The sequence below is a fragment of the Arthrobotrys flagrans genome, assembly GCF_004000055.1.
Source record: "Arthrobotrys flagrans strain CBS H-5679 chromosome Unknown unitig_8, whole genome shotgun sequence".
Lineage (NCBI taxonomy): Eukaryota > Fungi > Ascomycota > Orbiliomycetes > Orbiliales > Orbiliaceae > Arthrobotrys > Arthrobotrys flagrans.
Window position 1 is genome coordinate 1,048,930 of NW_027137553.1, and position 26,407 is coordinate 1,075,336.

Sequence of the window (26,407 nt, forward strand, 5' to 3'; positions counted from 1 at the left end):
CATTAACACAAGCTATCACAAATTACGCAGCTAAATAGCCATGGCGACTACAAATATCCTCATCGAAACCTTCTCCGGCCTCGGCCTCCCTTCCACTCTATCCCTGCCTCTCCCGTCAGCCTCCTCGATATCCAACGTATTCTCCTCCCTCGATGCCTACCTCCCACCTGTTACGACACCCCTTCGCCTTACCACTACGAAGGGAGTAATCATCTCTCCTATATCTAGATCTCCGCTTTCATCTCTCCTCGATGACCTTACAAATGACTTCCTCACTCTCCGCCTTACCGCGCCACTCCCCGGCGGTAAGGGCGGTTTCGGGTCCCAGCTTCGTGCTGCCGGTGGACGTATGTCCTCACGGAAACGCAAGGGCCAAGAAAATAGCGACAGTTGCAGAAACTTGGACGGGAGAAGATTAAGGACCGTTAAGGAGGCAAAGGCACTTGCGCAATATCTCGAGACAAAACCAGATATGGATAAGAAGGAACGCGAGAAAAGAAAAGAGAGGTGGGAGAAGGTCATTGAGGCTGCAGATGAGAAGATCAGAGGTGGTGGAAATGTTAACCAGAGATTCGACGACGCGAGGTGGTTGGAGGAGAAGGACGAAGGGAGAGATAAAGCTAGAGAGGCGGTTCTGAGAGCTATGAAGGCGAATTCCAGCGCCGCGAGGGTACCAAGCCCATCCGGCCAGAGTTCTACAAGCGAAGATTTGGAGGATAACGACGACGAGCGAAACAATAGCTCCGAGGAATCCTCGAAGTCAAGTGAAGATGAGAAAGTCATGCCGGTTACCAAGAAGGCTAAGGTACAACCAAAGAAAATCTTCGGGTTCGATGAAGATGACGACTTTCTGTCAAGCGATGAAGAGGAGGAGGAGGTTTCTGGTAAAGGAAAGGCCAGGGCTTGAAATCTGTCGTTCAAATTTCCCTTTGTGCCATGCGACTTATATAATTTCTCTATCTTTTTGAGGTGTTGATGCGAACGAAGGAATAGGTTTTTTTTTTTTGGAAAGCGGGCGTTTCTAGAATTCATGTATTTTTAGACTGACGAACACCTATCGGATTGTAAAGCAAAAATCAATCGCTATTGTCTTCCTAGTATGTATGTACCATTTTTACCTGCTCGCTACCAGTACCGTACAGAGCACCATAATAATCATTATGCTATTTTTATCAAGGCACCCAATCCAAATTATATCCTAATTGAACACCAATGGCTGCCATACTCCGTATTTCAGCGCTCATTTAACCAAATTGCGGTCAGCTCCCTTTGTCCACTCCCGGAGGATGTTCTTCTTGACTTTGCCGGTGCTGGTCTTCGGCAACTCATCTACGATTTCGACCTCTCTAGGTACCATGAATTTGCTAATATCACTTTTATGTTTTGCCCACTCGATGATCTCATCTCCGGTAATAGGCCTGCCCGGTTGGATGGTCACAAATGCCTTTGGCCGTTCACCCCAGTGGGAATCCGAAACAGCTACAACAGCTGCCTCTAAGATATCCGGGTGATTTGCAAGCATCGATTCTAATGCTACCGATGATATATTCTCACCACCTAAAACTTAGTTAGCGAAGTATTCTCTTTCTTATCCACTAGACCGCGAATCTACTCACCACTGATAATGATGTCCTTTGCTCTATCCATAATCTGAATAGCGCCATCCTCATGCCAGACCGCCAAATCCCCACTGTGCAGAACCCCACCGGCAAACAGCTTCTTCGTCGCCTCGGGATTTTTGTAGTACCCCTTAGCACAGATATTCCCAACAAATACAATCTCTCCAATCTCCTTGCCATCTTTCTTAACATCGATAACCGTTCCCTCTAGCACATTCTCCCCGGTTCTAATCACTCTGAGTGGCAAACTGGTGATAAAGCCATGCCCTTGCCTAGCCATCTTCGCAAACCGTTCGGAGTCTGGTAAGTCGTCCCAAGATGGCATGTAATAACCCTTGCTGATTGGGCCATAGGTCTCCGTCATGCCATAGACGTGTACGGGATGGAGATTCAAGCTCGTCATCTGCTGGAATAGATGCGCAGTTGGTGGACTTGCGGCCACAGTGATTCTAACGGGATGTTCCAGCTTAACCGCCTCCTTTGCATTGCATAGCAATGTATTTACCGTCGGCGCGGCGGCGAAATGGGTGATTCCCTCCTCCTTCATCAGCTTCCAGATCAGACTATAATCGATCTTCCTCAGACAATAGTGTGTTCCTCGGACCATTGTCACAGACCAAGGGAAGGTCCATCCGGTTGCATGGAACAGCGGTAGGGTCCAGAGGTACTTGCATCGCCCGCGGTGGTAATTTAAGCCGCTTTCTACAACGTTTCCCAGAGCAGCGAGATATACACCCCTATGGGTGTACTCAACGCCCTTCGGGCGAGCGGTGGTGCCGGATGTGTAGGCGAGCGAGAACAGGGCATCCTCGTCTTGCGCTTGGGCCTCGAGACCGTCCCACCCCTTCGAACCAGAATGAATATCGATTTTCAGACCCTCGAGAACGGCTCCGTCAAATGGGCCACAAAGTTCTCCTTCTACGGCATCAGTGTCCGTGTCCTCGATGATAACAGTGTCAGGGTGTAATTCCCGATATTTGTCCAGCAGTCCTAGGAATTCCGTATCGACAATGATGGCCTCGACCTCGGCGTGATCAAAGATGTAGGATATATCATCCTTCTTTAATCGATAATTTATTGCAACGGATACACCACCTGCAGCAGCGATTCCAAAGTAGGCTTCAAGGAAGGCAGGGGTATTTGGTGCGAGAATCCCGACACGTTTGAAATTGTGGGCTTTAAGGTAGTAGGCGAGACCCCTAGCACGGTCTGCAAGTTCTTGGTATGTTCGACGAAGTGTTTTGTTATTGGCCGTTATATGAACGACAGCCGTAGCATCCGGTTCGATCGCAGCTGCACGTGGTAGGAAGTAGGTTGGAGAGAGTGTATGAAGGTGGGTTTTCTGGCCCTGGAATGGATTGAATGAATTCCCGGCGGCCAGGAGCTGGGATGCGAGCTGAGAAAGACGAGAAACCGCGCCAGACATTGCGACTGATATCGATATTGGTCTCGATGTTGATATCGACGGATTGCAGCGAATTTGAGAATTAAGACCTGATGGTTCCCGTAAGCCTAACTATCCCCCTCTCGGGCTGGGTGGCTACCCTTTAAATACATCCTGCCCAAAGCAGAACAGAGAGGAATGTAACAGCTGCAGGTGAACCTCGGCGCGGACATTGAATGTGGAGGAGCCAATTGGCGAGCATGCAAGTGTGTTGCGCCCATTCGCCCGGCGTGTCGTTGGTTGGGATGGCCTGACAAAAGAAAAACCTCCGATTGAACTTCAACGTCACTGTCACCGTCACCGCCAAAACCTCATCGGATTCCAGCCACTGCTGTACATAGAACCAGACCCATCTCCACTCTTCGACCATCGTCCAACGATATACCGTCAAAATGAGAGCAACCCAGGCTTTGAGAATGCGCCCAACTGCTATGTTGAGGATGCAGCAGACCAGGACTGTCGCTATGAGGCAGAGCCCGATCCTCAGGATGGCTGTCCCGGTAGGATCCTCGGTCTTCCATCATCTTCTACCGACCTTGCTAACGATAGTTTGAACGTATACAGAAAGAGGAACAAAGCGGTACATACCCCTCTTTTCTCTCCGAGACTGAATTCACTTTATATGACAGACCGAATTCCTCATCTCGAATTCCCGCTCCGAGACATCCATGCCGAATTGGATGCCGTCATACCCCTCCACCGATATATATTCCTGCCGGGTACTATTGGAAGTCCATATACTAACAGCCCGACGGTTTTTTTGGATAGGGCACACCATCACTCAACGTCTTCGTCGTATCAAAGATGTTCCAGTCGAATTGATCCCTCTTGCCGTCGTCATCGGGTGAGTCCCAGAATCGATATAAACCATGGCAGATCCGGAATCAGAAGTGCTAACACGACCATTGCTTTATAGTGCCGCTATTGTTGGTATGTAAACATTCGTGGACATCTTTCATCGACCCCAAATTCGAACTTTCTAACTTTTTTATTTTCAGCCGCCGGCTACTCCATGGTCAACAAACTCACGACCGACAAGACTCTACGCCTTTCCCGCCAGGCTAACAAGCACTAAATTTGATACGTGTTTTCATTTTTGTATTTTTGGAAGCCTGCGGATGCGGTGTTCATGGTAGATTGTGGGTGGAGGATGGGAAACTGTACAAATGATTAAGTCTTATTCTGTTGAAAATATTCGTTCAGTCGCTTGTCCATCAGTGCAAAGCATGGAATGCGAAAAGAAATTGATAAGACGTGGGTGGTTCATCTTCTTTTCATCATTATTGCGATCCGTCGTGTCTATTTTCTGGAAAATTTGTGTCGCGATGTCGGGAACGGTCAAATTTTCAAAGTCTCGTCAGATCTAAATATTCCATCAAATCATTTACGTACTCGAAACCGTGCACCTAAATGCATAGGATACTGATTTTAGAGTACCCGAGCCCGAATTCAATCAGAGAATTAGATTACATATCATTTCTTGCATGATCTCGACACTACAACGAGGGCCCCCAATACATACACTGCCCTATACAATTATCCCTAACCACCAATTCACCAAGCATACTTCTTATTCTATCGTTTTCAGGCACTGTAGCCCTTTGCCCTCAGCGAAAACATAAGCATAGCCTCGAATCCAGGCGACATAAACACTAGTCTTCGTTGCATCTCCACGACTAATTACCCTGGCCGTCCACTGCTCATCGAATCTATAAGCTTCAGTGGTTTCGAGTGTATCAAAGTGTGCTAAAGTGTTTCCCCTCAGACCAGTCAGTATGCTAGCGGCTAGCCTCCAGACTATAGCTAAAGTAGCTATTTCTGTGTCATTTTAATATTAAATGTATTTCTTTCTTCGGCTGATACCATCGATATCTTAAATTTGATTTTTTGTCAACCAGCAACCTTATAAGCCTTAGAATGTCATTGCAAACGTCCGGGTTTCGAATAGCTATTGTGGATCCATGGGATATTGCCATTCCGTTTGCATATCACGAATGATCGGCATTCGGACCTGGAACATAAGAACAACCAAATAACACGAAGAAGCGAGGACCCTGAGAGATTTTGAAAGTTTAGATTGACGCATGTTAGAAGAACGTTACGGTTGCACGGTATTTTGATGCGAGTTTAATCATGCATATATGGCAAAGGTGCATCTGACGTAAACTTCGAACGCAAATAGTGGATCTGATATCATGATGTCATGATAGGATTTTGACCAATTGATAGCCGTTTAAAATTTGCATTTACTCCATAGATCTATATATAAAAGCCGAAAATGCATCTACATCTAGATGGACATTGAATTTAAGACGTACTGGCGCGCAATTTAAGATGAACGTTTAAAGATATATGAAGTCATATTATATTAGAGCATTAGATGATATTAGGAAGGAGATAATATATTCGTGACTAATTGCAAGTGCACGTATGGGCCGGTGACTAGCTGTACGGCCATAGTTAGAGCTCATGAATTATATTTCCAAGCTATAGCCCAGCTCTTAGCTTCTGGTAGTGCGTAGTCCAGGCCGACAATTTTCAGGCCAAACTGCAACCGTAACATCCGGCAATCCAATTAGACTCGAGCTCGGAACATAAACTATGTCTGCAAGCCTAATGTTCTTGTCCTTGAAGCAACCGCATAAATATCTTGGGGTGCGGGGAAATCTGGCTTATTAAGTAGTTACAAATGTTTATTCATAGAACATTGGCATAATGCCTGTTCTGCGGTATGTACGTGGGATGGCTGTAATCATCGGGCAATTAACACGTACTAAGGCTGAAGTAGGCAAGGAAATAGGTGGCTAGTTAGCATGGTAGTATTAAAGCTGGCGACTAAAGAAAATATGATATGATTTTCAAAGATCGAACGAGCACCTCCCACTAAAAGCTGTTAAGAGAGCTCATAGGTCCCCAAAGCAGGCGCGAAGAATAGTGGCTTACTCTAGCCCCGGTTGTACGCCTTCCCAAACGGGTCTTCGTCGATGTTAGCTTGCATTTATTCCCCGTTGATCTAAAAAGGATCATACACGTAGTACACGCCGGTGCACCAGGTGGGGTCCCAATGTAAACTAGACGACCCTTGCATACGATTGCATGATAATACCCGCGAATAAGGTATAGATACCAATCCAACCACCAACTTTATCACTCTGGAAAGGTACAGTACGTACCCCAACCCCTTCCGCAATTTAAACGTTTTAGTGTCTTTCGTAACGATCTCCTCCGGGAAAGTTCCAGACCACCCTTATGGGTTTGATTTCTCTTTTTAGGCCTGCTAGGTAGGAGACTAGGCCCCGTTTATGTAGCTATCACCTCGATGACCGAAAAGCAAATAAACAACGCTATCAATCGAGGAACGACGGAGGACACGAGGCCACGCTCCTGGGTATAGTTGTGGCATAAAACTGTTTTGGGTGGGTTCTATGCGTGGCAGAGGGAGATGTGATAAGTGGAGAGTTAGAGGGCTGTTTCTAGTATTGCATAGAACAGGTTTACTATACATGGCCCTACATATATCGATATGCAGGTGCTCATTGAGTGAATTTTTAATTGAATGTGGTTGGGTCCGAAGTTGTCGGAGAAATTGTATGGGGAGAAAATCTTTAATTACAAGTCCCTTCTTCCCCAATGGAGTTTTAAGGGGACACATAGACCTTTGAGATTCGCCACAGCGCAAAGGGGCGAAATGTTTGAAGATATAGTTTAATTTGCGAATCTGAAAATATCTTTCGTATTGCATATTGGGCAGTAGATCTATAGATCTAGATCGTAAAAATGACACAGAGAGAAATGCGTTGGTATCATTTGTGCTATGTACTTTGCAAATGAAACGAATTTTCCGTCAAAAATACACCCGCTGGTACCGTATGCAAGCCAAAGAAAAGCGAAGAGACGACGCTTCCAAGATTATACAATATATAAAATACACATCTAGTGAGATATGCAAGCATGCTTAATGCCAAAGAGAAGTAACATTAAGGATAGATAAAGGACATTAAAATGTAAAGCAAAAACTCCAGTCATTAGATTATACAATATCAGAGATAAAGGTTTTAAACCTTGTTCTTCATCCTAGCCAACTTCCACGATAGATCGAACTCCGGAACTAGTATTCTTCGTTTGCTGATGACACCGCTTGGGATTGGCTCGCGCTTGAAGATTCTCTTGACGTGCTGGCCGTTAGGACAGCCGCTTGGTGCTCTCATGCAAACTGGTTCGTCGCCGCAGCAGGTTCCAGGAACGCATGTCCAGCCGCTTGGGCAATCGGAAGACTTTGAGCAGATGTCACCCTCGCAGTTGGAGGAGACAGTGCAAGTGCGCTGACCTTCGATATTCAAGGTACAGATACAGGTAGACTCGTCATCGCAGAGATGACCGCCACCTTCCTCGCAAAGAGAAGTGGTTGCGATACAGCCGGCACAGGCGCCAGCTTGGCAGTAAGTGCTGCAGACATTGCCGCACTTTCCGCAGTGGTTGTTATTGGTGAGAGGGTTGAAGCACTTGCCCTCGCAGAAGATGTATCCAGTTGGGCAGGAGATTACAGTTGCAGTAGAGGCAGGGATAGTGCTGGTCTTGCTTACGACGGTAACCCTGGTTGATATCGAAGTGATTGTCTTGGTGGAAGTTGAAGTCACGGTCACAGCACCTGTCGTAGACTTGGTCTTGGTAGAGGTCGATGTCTTTGTGCAGGTCGAGGTCGAGGTCTTGGTGGTGGTCTTGGTGGTGGTCTTGCCGCCGATGGTCTTGGTGCCCGGCTTGATACCCCAGCATGAGCATGCGGATGTGTACCGGGGGGCATCACAAGCGCTAATGTATGATGGCATGTTATCAATGCGAACGCAGACATAGTATCCCTTCTTGAGTCCGGATCCGCCCTTCAAAGCTGGATTCCACTTGAGCAGATTGGCTTTGGTAAGGGCAGTTGGTGCCTTGGAAAACCTCTTGACGATGTTGTCGCAATTGTCGTTTCCTTGGACGTATCTCCAGCCGACGCAGTTCTTGACCACTCCGGGCTGAATTGGGCTAGGGTAGGAACTAGCGCGAGGCTCAAGGATGTCCGCATGCTCTTGCTCGAGATAGAGATCTCGCTTGAAAGCTGTAACTGCTGTAGCTACTGGGGGTGAGATAGTAGTGGTAACGTCACCGACTGTGACTTTAACCGTCGTAGTTGTGCACGATGTCACAACCTTTGGAATAGTCGTTTTTATAACCTTTACAATAGTCTCTGTCTTGACTTTCCCAGCAGTTATTGTAACGGTCCTCTTGACGGTCGTTGTGATGACCTTCTTGGTTGTCGTGGTCTTCCACTTGGTCGAAGTGCCTTTGTAGGTGGTCTTCACTAGGTACTTGGTGCAATCGGCTCTACGTTGACTCTGTAGGTAATCACCATACCTATCACCTGTGACTTGTCTGGCGCAGTTGTCGGCATTGCAGCATCCACTAACGAAGGATAACGCCTGCGAGAGCAGGACGAGGGCGAAGGTTACCTTCATCGTTGTGAGGAGAGATTATCGAGGGCAGAGATTAAAGATTAGATATTATACAATACACTTGCGCGTATGAATATCCTCCCGATTTGGCAGTGCAAGGTAGCTTCGAACCTTAGCTGTGAAGACTTGATCCACTCTCTTTCAAGTTGAACCTCTGGGTTGAACTCCGAAGAACTTGCAACAGAAGGGACGCAAAGACCTTTTATACACCCCTATACGGTAAGATGATGGAGAGCTGATCTTTCCGGTGGGCCAGCCGCAGAATTATGCAGATTTGACAAAAAATACTAACATGCACACCGGCTAGATTGCTCTCCATCCACCTTCTTGCGGAGCAAAACTCGAATGAGGGCCCGAGGCGCGCTGGCTCCGAACGTCTTGGACTGTCTAAGTTTAGGTTGGATCGTGGGCACATCAAGGTCAGCCCGTCCAGGGTAGCTTCTCCACACACACGTGCGTTTCGCTGAGGCTAACGCCTCTATTGTGGATTCAGACTAGCCTTGGTCCTGGATAGACATCGTTCGTACTGACCGGCGACCATATCGGCCATCGCCACTTTGACATATCTTTCCGTCCCTTTCTCTCACGAACAATGTTTGAAGTAAGATTAGAACTGGATAGAATTTCCATTGTGATGATCGTGGTGACCCAAATAGCATGAGGAAAGGACATCTTAGGTTCGTAAAACCAATCCAGGCCCCGAATAATTTCCTTCCTAACGGCCATTTGATTATGGGAGGTTGAACGAAGTGGAGACGTTGGAAACACAATTTCGGCTGGACGAACTCTATGCAGGGCGATTGGGAGTAAAGCGCCGCGCTGTGACGGAGCAAGACTCTGGCGGGCATCGTCGCCTGTGTCTTGGCGCTGCAAGTGCTGGACCTGCTCCTGGCATCATTCCTCTTTAGGACGAGGAAATGAGAAAAATTCCGTGCGGCTACCAAGCTAGCAGCTTCGCGTTCCTGGTATCGACAAGAATATCGGCATATATGTACATATAGCTGCGACGAAGTATAGGAGGTCACCCCGTATCATATTCATGGGTGAAACGTCGATGGTGTGTATATTTTTGTATCGATGGCTGGTTTCAAGCGGAGGTACCTAGGTGTAGGCAGAGGCAGATGCAGTCTCATATGCACGACCAGATCTTTGCCTCCGGTTCCTTTGCTGCCTTGTTCTCTCTGCATTTCGCCCAAGTTTGTTCCTACTAGAGAAGAATAAAATGTGTCTTTTAAGAACTCTTGTTTGGTCAGCCATAATCGCCAGCCAAAGGAATTCGTAATGGAGTGTGCGAGAAGATAGAAACATTCCCCGTGCTAGCGGACCAATCCACCCTATCAGATGGGGCCCAAGCCTTCACAGGGTTTCATACGACAAGCCACCACACACCCAAGAACATTTTTGACAACTACATTTTGTGTTCAACTTTCAGCTTCCTTTGTTTTCCTTGTGGAACAGAAGCGTAAAATAGTTTCGGCTATGATAGGTACCCGGTGTACCCGGTCGCTCATGTCAAAATCTTGCACAATACATGTACACATAGGTAGGTGACAAAGCGACAAGGTGACATTCAGGTCAAAAGCCGAATCGAAGATGCAGTACACAATTATCCTTGACAATCGGAGAAACGTCTATTGGAGGAAATGGCCATAGGTAACATTGACGTGCCATAGAAAGCTCCCTCCATTGGGCGGATAACCAGAAGGCGGAATGCTTGTGACTCTGTAAGAATCGAGTCGAGTCGAGTTTTCCGATGCAATGCAATGGGAGGGGTCGTCGGACGCACTTATGATATGGATCAGCCCATCTGAGTGTATCACAATATCACCAGCCTCGCGTGAAGTCCATCTTTGTGGCACGTTGTGGCTCACGGGCCCAAACCCGATAGACGAGATGTGCCATTCAATCATGCATATGTATACGCTGTTATCGCAGAAATTGCCTCGAAGCACCTAGATGTCAGTAACATTAGCATTGCATTACATAAATGCCCACCCACCACTACACCAGCATCCGTCCGCAAGTCGTTGGTGTGCCGTAGCTGGCTGTAGTTAGCATGGTTTGCCGCTCCCAACAAACAATTAGTAACATAGCCCTCCCATTTGATTGGCCGGTCGAAGTCTTCCCACCCAAGTTCGACTGCCCAACTCGGACAGGTCTCGAAAGTGACGTCGGTTGGTACCTATCACGACATTTAATTTCTGCGCCGTTACAAGGTACAGACACCACCGTAGCTCAGGACGGCTATCGATATTGATAATGGCGTTTTCTAGCTCAGTCCAGCTTATCTCGATCACAGATTGTTTATATTGAAAATATTATATAAAATTTTGGCTAGTCGATTAGGTGAACTGGCGCCCCGCTCTAGCCAACAGTCCCTGGCGGGGTCTGGCTTGTAAAGTAATCTTTCTAACGGAATCGACGGGTACTTCCCATTCCTCCCATCTGGATTTCTTCTGCTGCAAGGCAAGAGAAAAAAAACTTAAGCTCGATTGCCCTAAACTCGTCTACAAGCATTCCTTCTTTCGTTAGAATACCAGTCCACGTTTAACAGCTCAGCAACTCGCCTGCATTGAATAGAACCAACCGACCAGCATACATTCCCTCAACGTTTATAAAAGCCTAGGCCACAAGCCGACACCGGTGAAAGAAACTCTTGCGACTTGAGCAAGAAGGTTAACGGTTTCCTCCCACTAGAAGTCCTTAGCTTTCAAACTAAGGATTCGCGTGCTTGTTACCCATTCAAGTTAGCATATCTAACGGTAGCTTGCCAAGTCTCGCGAGTCTATCGACCATTTTGCCTTCGGTCGACCGTCTTCCAAAACTGCTTGTCCAGTTTGATATCAAGCCGAACTTCCAACCGTGACAATGGTTGTTCACGGCAATTACGAGTATTTAACCGAGGAGGAGAAACGTCTCAAGGAAGATAAAGAGAAAACCAAGTATTGGAAGAAATGGGGACCTTACGTTAGCGAGCGTCAGTGGGCTACCGGTAAGGGCTATCTCTAAATACACACAAAAGACTCATGATGCTAATATTATTTTAATTTTCAGTGCGAGAGGATTACTCGTGAGTATATTTGTTGCCTATGGTGTCAGTGGATTGGGGCTAATATTAGTTCCTGAGGAATTCAGGCCGGATGGTGATGCATGGAGCAGTAAGTGGCCGCTTACAGCACTCATTGGTCTCAAATCATGTCTAACACATCGGATTTGAATAGATTTCCCACACAAGCACGCACGCCTACGTACCTTCCGATGGGGTGAAGACGGAATTGCAGGCGTTTCGGACAATCATGGTTTCCTTAACATCGGGTTTTCTTTCTGGAACGAAAAAGAGTGCGTCCAAAGCCTGATACATATTTTATATTGGTGCATATTATTGATTGAATTATAGCCCATACCTCAAGGAACGTTTGTTCGGGTTATCTAACCCTCAGGGAAACCATGGCGAAAGTATCAAGGAAGTTCACTTCCATCTTGACAATACGCCAACGGTATGGATGCTTTCTAGAAAACACTTATTGATATTTGCTAACTTTTTTACAGCATTCGTACATGAAATTCCTCTACAAATACCCGCAAGGACAGTTCCCTTACGAGAAATTGGTAGAGGAGAACAAGAAACGGGACCGAAACATGCCCGAGTATACAATCTTTGACGCCGGTGCCTTCGAGTATGTAGCTAATGACTTCCTTCGAACAAAAGAGATGTACTGACAATACATTAGTGACAACCGCTACTGGGATATCTTCATCGAGACTGCCAAGGATGGGGAAGATGAAGAGGAGCTACTCTTCAGAGTTACAGCTTACAACCGTGGGCCCGAACCCGCTCCTCTCCATATTGTTCCTCAGATATGGTTCCGGAATACCTGGGCATGGGGCCGCGAGCCACCAGAAAAGAAGCCATACATCACGAAGCAGGCTGCAACTATTGCACAAGCCGAGCATTGGAGACTTGGGACTCGATATGTCCAGCTCTCTCCATCACCCGGCGTTTCTGCCGACGCTGCCGACGTCAGCCCTGAGCTGATATTCACCGAAAACGACACGAACTTCGCCAAGCTCTACGGTGGAAACAATCCTACACCTTATGTCAAAGATGGGTTCCATCGTTATATCGTAAACCAAGAGCTCGGAGCCGTCAACCCTGGAAACGTTGGTACAAAGGCCGCTGCTTGGTACGCCTTTGACGAAGCCGACGGTGTCCCACCTGGCGGGTGCGCTGTCGTTCGGTTCAAGTTTAGCAGAGTCACCGAGCCTGGGGCTATCGATGAAGAACTCTTTGACGAAATTGTTGAAGCTCGACGGTGCGAAGCTGACGAATTTTATTGGAGACTGAGCCCTCTCCCCATGGCTGACGACCTCCGAAATATCCAGCGATTGGCGTGGAGTGGCATGCTGTGGACGAAGCAGTTTTACCATTTCGTTTGGGATCACTGGGCTAATGGCGACCCGTCCCAGCCGCCTCCGCCAGAAGGCAGGAAATACATTCGAAATCACGCCTGGAAACATCTCTATATTGACGATGTTCTCTCCATGCCAGAGTCTTGGGAATATCCATTCTTCGCTGCTTGGGATACCGCCTTTCACTGTATTCCGTTGGCTATGATCGACCCTGAATTTGCCAAAAAGCAGCTTGATATTTTGACAAGGGAGTGGTACATGCATCCAAATGGGCAGCTTCCTGCTTACGAATGGAATTTTAGCGATGTCAACCCACCTGTCCACGCATGGGCTACATTCCGTACGTTCAAAATCGAACGAAAGATATATGGAAGAGAGGACCTCGACTTTTTGGAGCGAGTCTTCCAGAAGCTTTTGCTCAACTTCACGTGGTGGGCTAACCGAAAGGACCCGGAGGGAAAGAACGTCTTCGAAGGAGGCTTCTTGGGTCTTGACAATATTGGTCTTTTCAACCGCTCAGAGCCTCTCCCAACAGGAGGTGTTCTTGAACAAGCAGACAGCACCGGTTGGATGGCTTTCTACTGCCTGAACATGTTGAATATTTCCCTTGAGCTGGCGAAGCATCGTCGAACATACGAAGATATTGCGTCAAAGTTCTTTGAACACTTTATCTTGATTTCCGATGCTTTGAGTTACAAACGCGGAGACCGAGAAACATCCCTGTGGAACGAGGAAGACGGTTTCTACTACGATGCTATTTCTTGGGGAGGTCCGTGGGCTCAGCAATTGCCTGTCAGGTCTCTTGTTGGCTTAATTCCATTGTATGCTTGCTTGACGCTTGAGCCGGAAGTTATGAAGCGTCTGCCATCGTTCAAGAAACGATTTCAGTGGTTTGTGGAGAATCGTTCGGAGGTTGCTGAACGTAACATCCATAGCATCAGGCAACGTGGTAAAGGCCAAAGAATTTTGTTAGCTCTGGTTAACAAAGACCGCTTGATCCGTATTCTACAAAAGATGCTGGATGAAAACGAGTTTTTCTCAGAGTATGGCATTCGATCGTAAGTTAAACCCCCTACATCTAAATGTATTGCACACAAACTCATTTTATCCGACAGACTTTCGAAGTATCACAAGGAAAACCCGTACTACATGGACGTCAATGGGCAACAATTCAAGGTCGACTACGTTCCAGGAGACTCCAACAGCGGAATGTTCGGAGGAAACAGCAACTGGCGTGGTGTACGTATTCTCGACCCAAGAAACACAAGTGATATAGCTGACTTTAGTATTAATTGTAGCCCATTTGGCTCTGTGTCAATTTCTTGCTTGTTGAATCGTTGCTTCGATTCTACATGTACTATGGAGATACCCTTAAAGTAGAATGCCCTACCGGATCCGGAGAGTATGTTCATCTCGGTCATGTTGCGGAGGAGATTCAACACCGTATGCAGCACATCTTTACTAGGGATGAGCGAGGCAACCGCGCCTGCAATGCGGGAAATAAGTTGATGAACCAAGATCCACACTGGCGAGATTATATGTTCTTCCATGAGTTCTTCCACGCTGATACCGGCGCTGGCCTCGGAGCATTGCACCAAACCGGGTGGACTGGGCTTATCGCTAAACTCATCCACGACACGGGTATCAATTGTCGCCTCCCGCGCACTCCTCGCACACCTTCAACAGCCGCCTCACATTACTTTGACGAGTCTTTCTCAAGGGTCATACGTCCAAAGATGTCAAATGTACGTCGTGCTTCAACCCGTAGTATCGGAGCCCGCAGCGACATTGCCCGCAGCGACGTTCTGAGCGACGACGCTAGTGACGATTGGACCGGCCTTGGTGAGGATGAAGCGCAGGAACGAGCCCGTGAGCAAGACGACCAGCACGTGCTTGACTACGTTACTAGCCAGCTCAAGCGGGTGCAGACTCACGGGTCTGTCTTTGACGATGAGGATGAGTTTGAGAGTCAGCTTGACTAAGCTCTGTCAACGACTATGTGTTACCCGGGCAAAATACGCTTCGATTGGTTTGTTTCATTTGGTTATTCTGGATTCACACTCGTGGGTTCATTGGCATTCGACTAGAAAACGCAAAGGGCACTTCAAGAGGTTAAAGCATGCACGGAGAAGCAGCGTTTGGGTTGTGACTTTTATTTTTTTAACATTGGCGGATCAATTGGGATTTGCAATCGGCGGCTATTTTTTTAATCGCTATGGTTTGGTAGTTTGCTTTGTACTGCATTAGACTGGTTTCGTTCTGCTTCATAGTTTACAGTCACCACCTTGATTTGATTTCGGGTTTATATCTAGTTATTTATTGTCAAGTTGGCAAGCGTATTAGAAAATTTTCGGCCTATTCCACCCCGATTGTATTTTGATTGACAAAGAAAAAAATGCCCATATTGATAATTACATGGAAGATGACGATTCACCCCAACTCTCTTCTATTCTACAAACCCCCATATTTTTTTGGACCACGGTCTCTCTGAACCACCTGCGAGGAAGGTATATTTATAGAGCATCGGTCAATAGCTTGTTGAGCTTGGCAATCTTGGAAGAGACGCTGAGGTCAATTGTCCTGCCACCAATTTCAACAACGAGACCTCCGAGGACTTCCGGGTTGACCTGTGTGTGTAAGAATATATTGTTAGTAAGCCCGGTTATATAGAAAGAATTTATATATATGAATAGCGTCATAGATGCCATATGCCTACCTTGTTGACAACCTTCAACTTCTGACCCTGCTGGATATACTTGCTCTTTCCGATAGCGGCCTCCAGACGTCCAATGGACTTCGGGTCCAAAGCCTGGGCAGAGGTAATGGTCGCCTCAACCTCACCCCTATGCGCACCCATCAAGACGCCGAACTTCTCAGCGATACCGCCCAACAATCCCAATCTGTTGTTCTCGGCCAAAACCTCGAGCAAGTTCTTGAAGTTCTTGTCACCGCTAGCACCCGGGACGACCTTTTGGATCTCGGCAATAAGAGTGGACTTGTCGGATGCGGAAAGAGTAGGCGAAGAGATGACGCCGGTGAGTTTTGGGTCCTTATCCAAAATGTTTTTTAGGGATTTGAGGGATTTGTCGACGGTGTCGAGAGTGGAGTTTTTGGCGGAGGCGATGTACTAGAGATATTTTTTTGATAGTTAGTGATTGGATGGTAGAAGGGCATATAATTATTGATATAAAGAAGGACAATTGATAACATACAAGGGAGGAAGCGTAGGTGCCATCGATGCCGTAAAGGGCTACCGGGGGTTTGGCGTCGGCTGCTGCTGCTGTGGCGTACGTCCGAAGAGAAGAGATGACAGCAGCGCGAGGGGCAATTGGGTTTGCCGCGCGGGCTATCGAAGTAACGGTGCGAGAGAGCATTGTGGGAGGAGTGATGAGTAGAGAGTTTTGAGAAGGGGGTTACCGGAAGGTCGTAGTGGGGGGACGTATATAGAGGGGGGATATACGAGTAGTTTTGACGCTAGGTTTTCGTTCTTTTCGGGTTGACGTTGTGCTTTGCTTTCCGAGGCGGTGATAAAATTTTGTCACGTGACCGACGGGTTTAACAACGCAGGCCAACGCAGGCTGCCAAAATTGACTGTTGGAATTGAAGCAGGCTCCCGTCTGCCCGGCCTCGCATTGCATTGCATTGAGACTCCATGGATCCCATAAGGCCTATAAGGCCAAAGACGTTGGATCCGATGCCCTCTTCTAGCTTCTTGCATAGTTGTCTCCTTGTTTCTTTCGAACTATTAAAACCCTGCCAAACCATCGGCCATGATATCATAATATGATTATTTCATCCCATAGAAATTTCACTAGACAGATGAAATTGTACACATGGTTCCGTTCTTTAAAGCTAATTTTTTGATATAATTCTGTATATAAGATATAAAATTGTACACGTAGCGCCTCTAACTAGCTGGATAGGTCATCGTCTATCATTTTTACAGATATAATACATATTATGACAAAATCGTCGTAAACTTAAACGTAGGGATGGTTTGGATCCAAAGCGCATCTATTAGCTTGAGACACTACCGCCCGAACCAACCTGACTCTTTAGTCTCCTTAGTTCGTTCTTCTGCGCTTTCTTGGCACCCCTCATTGACTTCTTCGGCCGACTTCCTGGCGCGACCTTTGACCCGGGTTTCAAACTTTCCTGGTATGCCTTCATGGTCTCCCTTTGGAGTATACTCTCCCCATTCGGTGACAAAACCTCAATCTCTGGATGAGGGTCATCTTTCCCGACTTGCGCCGATATCTCTAACCATCCAAAGCCCTCTACCACGATATCTGTGGCATATATTCTGAAAGACACATTCTTAAACTTATCTTCTCCCATCCCTTCTACCAATGGTCCACTTCTTCTCTTCGTAATGTCGTCTGTGAGTTTGAAGGTCCCAGCGGACTTAAAGCTCTCTACGGCTGCCTTTTTCGCCCATAAAAAATCTCTCTTGGCACTCTCGGATTCAGATTCGGGGTTTAGGAAACCCTCAATCTTCTCTTCTTTGGCGACATGGCCGGGGACATTCGAAAACACTGCTACTTCGAGTGTAACAGGTCGACCTTTTGTTGGTTGTAACGGTCGTACCGTCACCAGGCCGCCGAGTAAAAACGTTTTTCCTGGTGGTACAATATATCTCTCGGGGTTAACTCTGTCAACCATAACTGTCTGTTTGACATAGTCTTGTTTCAGATATTTCATCAAGCCGCCTCTCGAAAACCCAGGTAGATCGATTAATTGTCCTCTCCCTGCCGCGAAATCAATAACAATAGGGCCGACTGTTGTTCCGGGAACTTTACTCGCTAACGGCATCTCCGGGTATCTTACCCTCTTTCCGTTTTGAACGTAAAAATCAAAGTCGTCTTCAATCCCGTCCGCCTGTTCCTCAAGATCTCCTCTTCCAAAACCTTTCTTCATTGCCAAATCTTTCTTTCCTCTCTTTGGAAAGACTGCTTCATACAACCGGCTCTTTCCTACATTCGTCTTCCCTAAAAATACCACACCTCCTTTCCTTCCTCGGATTTCGTCTTTCAGTCTCTCTGTGGTCCAGCCATTCTTCGCGCTGACAATTCTTAAATCCTTCAGTGTCTTTTCTTTGTCCGCGTCATCCAGATAGCTACTCAATACTCTTCGGATATAAGTCATCAGGCTTGTAACCTTCTGCTCCGTCGGCATCAACAGATCTGCTCTGGTAATAACAAAGGATAGCGAAACGTCTTTCTTCTTGCCGTCTTTCAGATCGTTCAACCCGGCCAATATCGCCTTCCTAGCATTGGGGAGTACGCTCATCGGGAAATCCGCGGCGTCGATGATGTGATAGACATGGATTCTCTTAAATGGAGACTTGGCGATTACCTCTGCTGCCTGCGCAAAAGTTGCATCGGGTCCCTGCACTGTTGTGTTTTGGTAGTGAAGTAGGCTCCGGCATCTGTTGCAAAGGATTGTATGTCGTGCCCTCCTTCGGATTTCCAATTCCTTGCACTGAGGATCTTCAGGTATTAATGCCTCGAACCAAGATTCTGACTCCGCAGAATTTGGACCGGGAAGATCTTCATACGGGATAAAGTCATCGAGCACCTCTTCATCCTTAACGAGGTTATTAGGATGCTGTCGTCTAATCTTTTTGTAAATCTTCGGCTCATCTTCTTCATCGACTGGTGGTTTCATATTCGCTTCTCGTAGTATTTCTTTAACTTCTTCTGACATCTGTGATAAAGCTGCTTTGTAAATTGTTTCTAGATTCTGCTTGGGGGAAGCGTGGAATGGTGATTTTGGATCCCAAGGGAATTTAGGAGTCGGCATGTTGGTTTCGGGCCCGTAGAAGCCTGGTTCACGAAAATTGCCTGTGTGGGATTTCGCACCACAGCCGGGACAGGTTTCGGGCATTGAGTATGGAAATGACTTTTTGGTTTCTGCGCCTGGGAGAGGTAGGTTGTCGAGTATTGGAGTCGTTGGGATTGGAGAACTTGGGTCGCGGTAGGAGAGGATCTCTGAGACTTCGGCTGGGAATTCAGTAGGCCCTGATCCAAGGGGGTCACCTTCTGCTTCAGCATGCGATAGCTCCAATGCATCGTTTTCAATCCTTTTTTCGACTGCTGATGATAATGGTTCCGTGCTTTCTTCCGCCGCAGCTGTAGTTGCTATTGTTTCAGTTTCCGTTTCCGTCTCTGGTTTTGTTATCTCCTCCGATGCAGCTTCTGATTCATTTCTAGACGTCGATATCGAATCCGTTTCATCTGGTGTCTTTCCAGTATCTATATTCTCGACCTGAACTTCCCCATCCTGTCCCGCAACCGAAGAGTATCCAACTTTCCCTGGTGTAAGACCCCGTCTCCATAATTGACACTTGTGCACACTCAATGGCTTCACCAAGGAGGCCCCAATCCTCCTCTCCAATAAACCTCTACATGCCACCGACGAATGCAACCATCTCGATCTGAGATTGTTGTCCCCCACACGAACCTGCCATCGTGCATATACGACAGCCCTCCGTCCCAACATTCAAATGTCGTTACAGTGATTCGGAAGCCCAGAGCTTGGGCCTCTTTTCTTTTCTTTAGGATTGGATTAGGTGGTGAAGCACCCTGGTTGTAAAATCTTAAAAATAAAAGAGAGGTTTGTTGCATTTGGAGAGGATGGTTGTTGTTTTTAGACCATTGTCACACAAATTTTTTTCTGGCGTGCAACACAACTTGCGGTGGATTTCCTCGTGGTGGACCAACTCGGAGTGTGAGAGGGTTCATGATCCTTGAAGCATGCGGTTTGCGATTGATGAATGGCAATCGATAGGCAGCTACTTGGGTATAATAAATACGAATCTTGGTGATAATACTATTGCTACGAGTTCACAAGAGAAAGATCACGAGCCTGTACAATCATAATTGAGTTTAAAGGCCAAAATTCTTTTGTTAAATTAGAAAATTGCAGCATGCCTTCCTTGGATCTAGTAATGCCTCAGCAAATGCGCATATGCGTAAAACCGACCGAAAGAAATACAATAAGAAAGAAGAAGATACGGCAAGAACATATCGTACACCGGAAGAAGAAGAAAAGAAAAAAAGACAAAGGTGTGAAGCAATCCCCCCTTCGAAATATACAACGGAATACGGACCATCTAACTCATGGCAAATCAAAGGAAACTAGAACGACAGTAAAAGTACTCTCAAAAGCAAACGCTAAGCTTCAGATACTTTTGACTATCTTCTCGAAAGCTTTGATCCCTTCGTTACCTTCCCTTTACCCTTTTTGACCACCTTCGGAGCCTCCTCTTCACTCTCATCTAGGAGTCCGTCATCTTGGCTATCATAGTCTACTTCGTCATCGTCAACCACAAACCCATCAAGATTTCCACTCTCGTCCGAATCTTCGTCGTCGCCTGTCTCCTCGGCTTCCCGATCCAGATAAATACCCGGTCCATCCATATTGTCGTCGCTTTCTTCCTCATCTTCTTCGCCCTCGCTAGCGGAATCCAAAACTCCATTAACTCCGTCATCACTGTCATCCTCGTCTTCGCTCTCCTCAACATTCCCTATAGCATCATCTTCACCTTCCTCGGAGCTACTCTCATCGTCTCTATTCACGCCCTCGACATAAATCACCGCTGAGTCGCCACTCGCCCCCAACCTGTCCCTTGCCATGCTGCGTAGCTTCATCTGCGCCACCAACATGCTGAGTCTGCCCCGCAACGCCAACATCTTTGGCAGTGCTTCCGCCCTCTTTCCAAGCACCCTCTGCAGGGATGCCATCGTCCTAACCAGATCTGGTAGCGTAAGCAGGTGGCCACCATGATTTACTAACGTTTTCTGAATCCAGATCATCAAACTTCCCGCCCGTCCCGGTTTCCTCGCAATAATTTCTGACAATTTCATCACGAGGTCGGCAGCGAGCAGAGAGTCTAATCTTTGGATGGTCGATTCGATCATGTCGACCTTTGTAACTTGCAAACAGGTCTCCAGTAACGCACGATCGTCGGTTTTGAGCGCCTGTGTGAGGACGGTAGTGAGGGATGTGGCGTTGGGGAACTTGACGGCTTGGTAGTTGTTGGCGATGATTGCTGCCCCGTCGATAGATGGAACAGTAATGTTGGTCATAGGGGATACGTCCGACCTTTGAGATTTCTCGGTGCTACCAGCTGATCCTCCAGCAGAAAGATTGAGAGCCTTTATCCGGTCTTCGAAAGTCTGTTCTTCCGGATCATCTGTATTATCTTCCTGGTCGTCTTCGCTATCTTTAGCGGGTTCTTCGTCTTCATCGCCTTCTGGGTTTTCAGGAGCATCGACCATGCCAATATCTTGCGTATCGGCGCCTTCAATAACCACCGTATGGCTCTGTTTGAGATTGACGTTGCTGACATCTTTGATATCGCTCGCATCCGATCTTCCAGACACAGCACCGCCAATACCAACTGTTTTCGCCCTTGTGATCACAACATCACCGTTAATGCTCAATGTACCGTCAGCGCCTAGACACTTGACCTTTTCGAAGAGCACGCTAGTGGCATTTTCCACCCAGGCGACGACCACATGGTCGCCCGCAAAGCACGCATCAATAACCTTCACCGCCTGGTTACTGTCGGGCCTAACAATTTTTATCCTCGCTTCCGAAGTCTTCGTCGTGGCTTTTCTTCGCTTGAGAGATGATTCCTCGTCTATCTCGGAGGCGGATGAAAACGACCACGGCTGCTGGAAGACCTCGACTACACCGTCGGCGGTGACTGCAACAAGGGCTGTATCCTGGGCAGCGGTGTCGAGTTTGGTAACGTCGCTTTTAGCAACCAGGGAGCCGAGAGACTTCTCCTTCTTGATATCAGAGACGTAGATGAAGCGGTCTCCGTCTGCTGCAGATAGGAACTTATTCTGCTTGGAGGTTTTGCGAAGGCTGTGAACTTGGGATGTGTGGGATGTGAAAGTTGAAGTTAAATCGGAGGGTGGGGAGTTGATGTTGACAATGTAAGTAGAGTAAGAAGCACAAACGATGCTATCAGGGAGAGGGAGAGCCTTGAAGAAGTTTATTGTTTCACCGAATGAGATGTTTCTGGCAAAAACAATCAGCATGTGACCTTTAAAAAGTCAAGTTAAGAACCGACTATATAACCAACATACCTGATCGATGAACCCTTCTTAACATCCCACTCAACAAGCCTGTTCCCACCGCAGCTCCAAGCTCTAACATATTTTGAACTTTCAACAAACTGGAAGTCTGTCACAGGCCCAACATGGCCTCCGTCTAGCGTCTTAACAACTTCGGCCTGTACTGGAGAGTACAGGTAAACCTTTCCATTACTTCCTGTTGCCGCGATGACAACCTCGCCAGCATTCTGCTGCACATCCTCATCATCGTCGACAACCGCATCGGCATCGGACACCCTCTTTCTCTTCTTCTTTTTCCTATCGCTCTCAGCTTCCACGAGCGAGCCCCAAGAGAGAGAATTGATCTCGACAGATTTCTCGAAGATATGTTCGCATTGGAGACGACCTGAGGTTATATCGTGGCAGCGTAACCTATGGGCGTCTAACCCGCGTAGGACAGACGAGAAGAGCGAGAGCTTAGACCAAGATGGAGAGAAGGCAGATTTAAGGATTGGAGAAGCTGTAGATATGGAGGTGGATTGCGCAAGGGTACGCTTGGTCGAGGGAGCGGCGAGCTTCTGTTTTTTGGATTTTCCGGCCATCGTGGATAGTTGAAAGATGTCGCGAGAGTGGCAGGATCTTCTTGGTATGTATTTGTTTGGCAAGGGTCGGTATTAAAATACCTACAGAGGATAGAAAAACAGCGAAAAGGGATGCGACTGCGTGAAATCGAGACCCGTCGTTCCAAAGTGTTTGGAAGACTATCGAGCAGGCAATGGTGGATGATGGTAAACTGTCGCTGCGATAGATGGATGTTGAAGAAACTTTTTTTCCATAAACTTTTTTTTGCAGGGTGTTGAAAAAATGATAAACTCCTGATACTATATCTGGATTAGGAATGTTTGTCGGCGACAGACTTCAGGGTTCAACACAAAAAATGCAACAATCTTTGGGCTATGACAGACATTAATATTACATTCTAGCATGGAAAGATATTTTAGTCTCGAGGGAGCTAAGATATTTATAATTTAGTCCCGAAGCTGGGTAAACCCAAAAATCTAGGTGCGTCGATTTGCGTTCAAAAAAATGCTTGTTCAATTACATTTAAACTTCTAAATCTATAGTTTCCTGTCATCTTGATCAGGGAATATACATGCGGTATAGGGAATCATATGAATATGAAAATCCAAAGGAAAACTATTGCTGGAATCGCTTATGGAAATTCTCAAGGCTTTCTATCAGTTTATGCGAAGTACTAGGACCAGTGCGACAGAGTGCCAACTCAAAGTTCTTCATATTCAACGTTATCTTCTGTCCTTCGAGAGCTTCTTCGGTAGATACTTCAAGCTCAGTCGCCCAAGCAAGTGCGGCCTGACCACACAAAGTTCTCAAATCCGATCCCGAATAGCCTCCTGCACGCTTTGCTATATCCGCAAAATTAACATCTTCTGCCAGATTCTCAGCTGGTACCATCTTCTCAAGAATTTGTCGACGTTCTTCGCAAGTTGGCATATTCAAAAATACTCGGTACGGCAATCGACGTAAGAAGGCTTCGTCGAGATCTCCCGGTCTGTTCGTGGCTACAATGACTAGTGGTGTTTTATTGCCGCTATTTTCCGCAGCAATTCCATCCATTTCTTGGAGATACCGAGCTAGAGCATTGCGCTCCCACGACTTGTCATTGCTAGCTCGCCTGTAGAATAACGAGTCTACCTCATCAAGAAATAGAATGCAAGGATGAAGTTTTCGTGCGAGACTGAACATTGCACTAATTGCCTTTTCCGTTTCGCCAACGTAGCATCCATTAAGTTCTGCAGCGGAGAGGGCGATAAATGTGTGACCAGAGTCGTTTGCGATAGCACGGCAGAGGTGGGTCTTTCCAGTACCTGGTGGGCCGAACAACAAGATCCCGGGCATCTTGAAGCAGGAGAACAAGGAAGAACGATCATTGTTGACTTTCAGTCTTGAAAGGGCCACAGATTGCTTGACAGTAGCTTTGGTGACAGGGTCCATCATCATACGTGATAGGAGATTCACCTTTACACAGTGTTAGTCTATTGTCATTTCAGCAGAGGGGATTATACGAACCTAGTTTTATCACATATTTGTTCAGAGCTTTCTCCGCGCTAGTTAGGGACGGCGTCCCTTTTTCGTCAACTTCTTCCTCGGCTGCATCACCTGCCTCTTTTTCAAGTCGTTCCGATTCTAGACTTCCGAGATATCCTTGAGATCGATTTTCGGCTTTCCCCAAGTGCGAGTCGCAATCGATTTAGCGATGCGGTCGAGCTCATCTGAATCCATCTGTTTCCGGCTTATGATCGAGCTAACCTTCTCCATTCCTTCTAGCTTCCACTCCACCTCTCCGCCAACTACAGTTTCATCAACCAAATAGGAGTAATGCTTCTGCAAAGTTTCCTTTAGGGCCTTCATATTAAGTCCACGGTTTAATGAACCCTCCTTCTCTTTCCACTCCTGGCTATTGGTGATACTTTCCGGCAGATAATTTATTTGAGTAGTGCCAGTCTTCTTTTTAGCCTTGCTGTCAGAGCATGAATTTTCCCCCATCCAAAAGAAAATCCCAAAAATCGGAACGCCAGATCTACGGCGTTTTCGGCGTCTGGCTCGCCGTCGTCGTCGTCCTTTATTTTCGGGGACCCATCGTCATTAGCTTCATTGTCCTTGTTTTTGATATTATCGTCGCTTCCCTCATCAACTTTGTCGCCCTCGGTAGCCTCAGCCTTCCCGTTATCTCCTTCGTCTTTGGTCTCTTCTAGCTCTCTAGCAGCCTTCTCGGCTTTCTCAGCCTCCCTTGCAGCTTCCCCTTCAGCCTTTCTTCTCTTCTTCAATTCTCTTTTTCTCTTCCTCCCTCCTCTCCCTTTCTACTTTATGTTGACGATAAAACTCAAGCCCAAGTTTATCAAGATCTTCAAAGTTGAACTCCATATAGTTTGCCCCGAGATCTTTGCACAACTGCTGCACCAAATTTTGACCGTATGTATTTGCCATATTTGTTTTAACGTCGAAGAGGAGGCCTGGGTGCTCGTGATCGAACTTTCCTTGGGAGTCGACTAAAAGCCCGCTAATTACTTGCTCCCTTATTTTAAGGTAGTTAGAGGAGGTAATTGACCAAGGGGCACTATTAGGTGGTTTTGGTGACGGGGATCGTGAGGCTTCATCGGTCTGTCTATTGGTAGCCTCGCCGTATCACTTTTGTCGAGGTCCGCTAGAAGTTTTACATTATTGCTAAGGAAACTCTCTGGAAGCTTATAGCCGGCGACTATTTTCGCGGCAGGGATGGTTTCTTCGGTGGGAATAAATTGGATAGGATTGAATTTATAAAAAAGATTCAGAGGTCGATAGAATAAGAAGAGCTCTAGACGGCTACTACACTTATATAATTACTATAGGATAGAGCCTGTTGTATTGCATATTAGCTAATATGGAACCAACTAATTGACTGTGGGATATTGACATTAATACATAAGAATCTTGGGCATTTAGTCTCAATATTTATATCAAATTTGAGCTCTCAAGTTTGAATATCTAGAGCTCGTGTTCGCGAGCCTGCTGTCACTCATTACTCATCCACAGCTCGCTTCAAGGTCAAGCTGGATACCTGCAGATATATTCATCTATGACTGTTACATTCATACGATGTCCGGTACGTATGAGTCTCTAGATCCTTTGTTAGCACAGTATCTTAGCTGCTTTCGACACAATGCCCCGCCGTGGCACAGTGCTGCTCCGAGACAACTCATTTCTTCGTTGGTTTTTCCCAGCCATTAAAACGACGTTCTCGATTAGGCAAGCGCAGGGGTCGAGAACGCATCCGATTGGTCGGCCGAAAGCTTACGACCAAGCTTATCCTGGGCGTAGTTCCCGCGATAACTCGACTCATATACTCACACGTATTCACCAGGTATACAATCCGATACTTGGCGGCTTGGAATCTTCTGTGAACTGAGCAGCCACGCATCGGAGCTACAGCTACAATTTTACGGGAGTAAACTCTCTCCCTGTTGAGATTCAACTCAAAATATTTTCCTACCTGCCATGGGATTCACGATGTCTCTGCTCCCGAGAATCACGGGTTTGGAGGGAGATCCTTCTTCTGCACGGCCAGGACATCATCTTCGACGACACCAGCTTCGACAAACTGGAGGGTGTAACTTCATATGTCGACACCACTAATTCCGATTTTCCGGGGTACCCACGTTTCGGCATCCACAGCCTCTTCGGAAAAAGTGTTACTCTAGAACTCGACGCGGATGATAAAATAACGGCCTTTTCGTTCACGGTAGCTGGGAAAGTCCAATGGATTACCAACTTCATAAATTGCTACCTGTTAAATGATCTTCTGTTCGAGAAGACAGA

The 26,407-nt window shown here is 46.8% G+C and overlaps 10 protein-coding genes across 10 annotated transcripts; 3 read left to right on the plus strand and 7 right to left on the minus strand.

Annotated features, from left to right (window-relative positions):
* Positions 1–40: 40 nt before the first annotated feature.
* DFL_006810 (uncharacterized protein) lies at positions 41–907 on the plus strand (the record flags this gene model as incomplete). The annotated part of the gene is made up of 1 exon (XM_067636297.1): positions 41–907. The coding sequence occupies one exon, from the start codon at positions 41–43 to the stop codon at positions 905–907; it is 867 nt and encodes a 288-aa protein (XP_067487928.1).
* Positions 908–1,240: 333 nt separating this feature from the next.
* DFL_006811 (uncharacterized protein) lies at positions 1,241–3,045 on the minus strand (the record flags this gene model as incomplete). Its single annotated transcript, XM_067636298.1, has 2 exons — positions 1,241–1,557; positions 1,617–3,045. 2 exons carry the CDS (start codon positions 3,043–3,045, stop codon positions 1,241–1,243), a joined length of 1,746 nt encoding a protein of 581 aa, XP_067487929.1.
* A 410-nt stretch (positions 3,046–3,455) lies between these two features.
* DFL_006812 (uncharacterized protein) lies at positions 3,456–4,138 on the plus strand (the record flags this gene model as incomplete). Its single annotated transcript, XM_067636299.1, has 5 exons — positions 3,456–3,563; positions 3,628–3,643; positions 3,832–3,907; positions 3,980–3,993; positions 4,062–4,138. 5 exons carry the CDS (start codon positions 3,456–3,458, stop codon positions 4,136–4,138), a joined length of 291 nt encoding a protein of 96 aa, XP_067487930.1.
* A 2,980-nt stretch (positions 4,139–7,118) lies between these two features.
* Positions 7,119–8,558, minus strand: DFL_006813 (uncharacterized protein; the record flags this gene model as incomplete). The annotated part of the gene is made up of 1 exon (XM_067636300.1): positions 7,119–8,558. The coding sequence occupies one exon, from the start codon at positions 8,556–8,558 to the stop codon at positions 7,119–7,121; it is 1,440 nt and encodes a 479-aa protein (XP_067487931.1).
* Positions 8,559–11,423: 2,865 nt separating this feature from the next.
* On the plus strand, positions 11,424–14,947 carry DFL_006814 (uncharacterized protein; the record flags this gene model as incomplete). Its single annotated transcript, XM_067636301.1, has 9 exons — positions 11,424–11,547; positions 11,610–11,625; positions 11,691–11,713; positions 11,777–11,894; positions 11,953–12,052; positions 12,105–12,232; positions 12,287–14,023; positions 14,081–14,204; positions 14,264–14,947. The coding sequence occupies 9 exons, from the start codon at positions 11,424–11,426 to the stop codon at positions 14,945–14,947; spliced, it is 3,054 nt and encodes a 1,017-aa protein (XP_067487932.1).
* A 531-nt stretch (positions 14,948–15,478) lies between these two features.
* On the minus strand, positions 15,479–16,339 carry DFL_006815 (uncharacterized protein; the record flags this gene model as incomplete). The annotated part of the gene is made up of 3 exons (XM_067636302.1): positions 15,479–15,592; positions 15,682–16,092; positions 16,178–16,339. 3 exons carry the CDS (start codon positions 16,337–16,339, stop codon positions 15,479–15,481), a joined length of 687 nt encoding a protein of 228 aa, XP_067487933.1.
* Positions 16,340–16,982: 643 nt separating this feature from the next.
* On the minus strand, positions 16,983–19,591 carry DFL_006816 (uncharacterized protein; the record flags this gene model as incomplete). Its single annotated transcript, XM_067636303.1, has 2 exons — positions 16,983–19,368; positions 19,428–19,591. 2 exons carry the CDS (start codon positions 19,589–19,591, stop codon positions 16,983–16,985), a joined length of 2,550 nt encoding a protein of 849 aa, XP_067487934.1.
* A 570-nt stretch (positions 19,592–20,161) lies between these two features.
* On the minus strand, positions 20,162–22,635 carry DFL_006817 (uncharacterized protein; the record flags this gene model as incomplete). The annotated part of the gene is made up of 2 exons (XM_067636304.1): positions 20,162–21,998; positions 22,067–22,635. 2 exons carry the CDS (start codon positions 22,633–22,635, stop codon positions 20,162–20,164), a joined length of 2,406 nt encoding a protein of 801 aa, XP_067487935.1.
* Positions 22,636–23,230: 595 nt separating this feature from the next.
* Positions 23,231–23,950, minus strand: DFL_006818 (uncharacterized protein; the record flags this gene model as incomplete). Its single annotated transcript, XM_067636305.1, has 1 exon — positions 23,231–23,950. One exon carries the CDS (start codon positions 23,948–23,950, stop codon positions 23,231–23,233), a length of 720 nt encoding a protein of 239 aa, XP_067487936.1.
* Positions 23,951–24,238: 288 nt separating this feature from the next.
* Positions 24,239–25,039, minus strand: DFL_006819 (uncharacterized protein; the record flags this gene model as incomplete). Its single annotated transcript, XM_067636306.1, has 3 exons — positions 24,239–24,572; positions 24,626–24,861; positions 24,917–25,039. 3 exons carry the CDS (start codon positions 25,037–25,039, stop codon positions 24,239–24,241), a joined length of 693 nt encoding a protein of 230 aa, XP_067487937.1.
* Between the last annotated feature and the right edge of the window lie 1,368 nt (positions 25,040–26,407).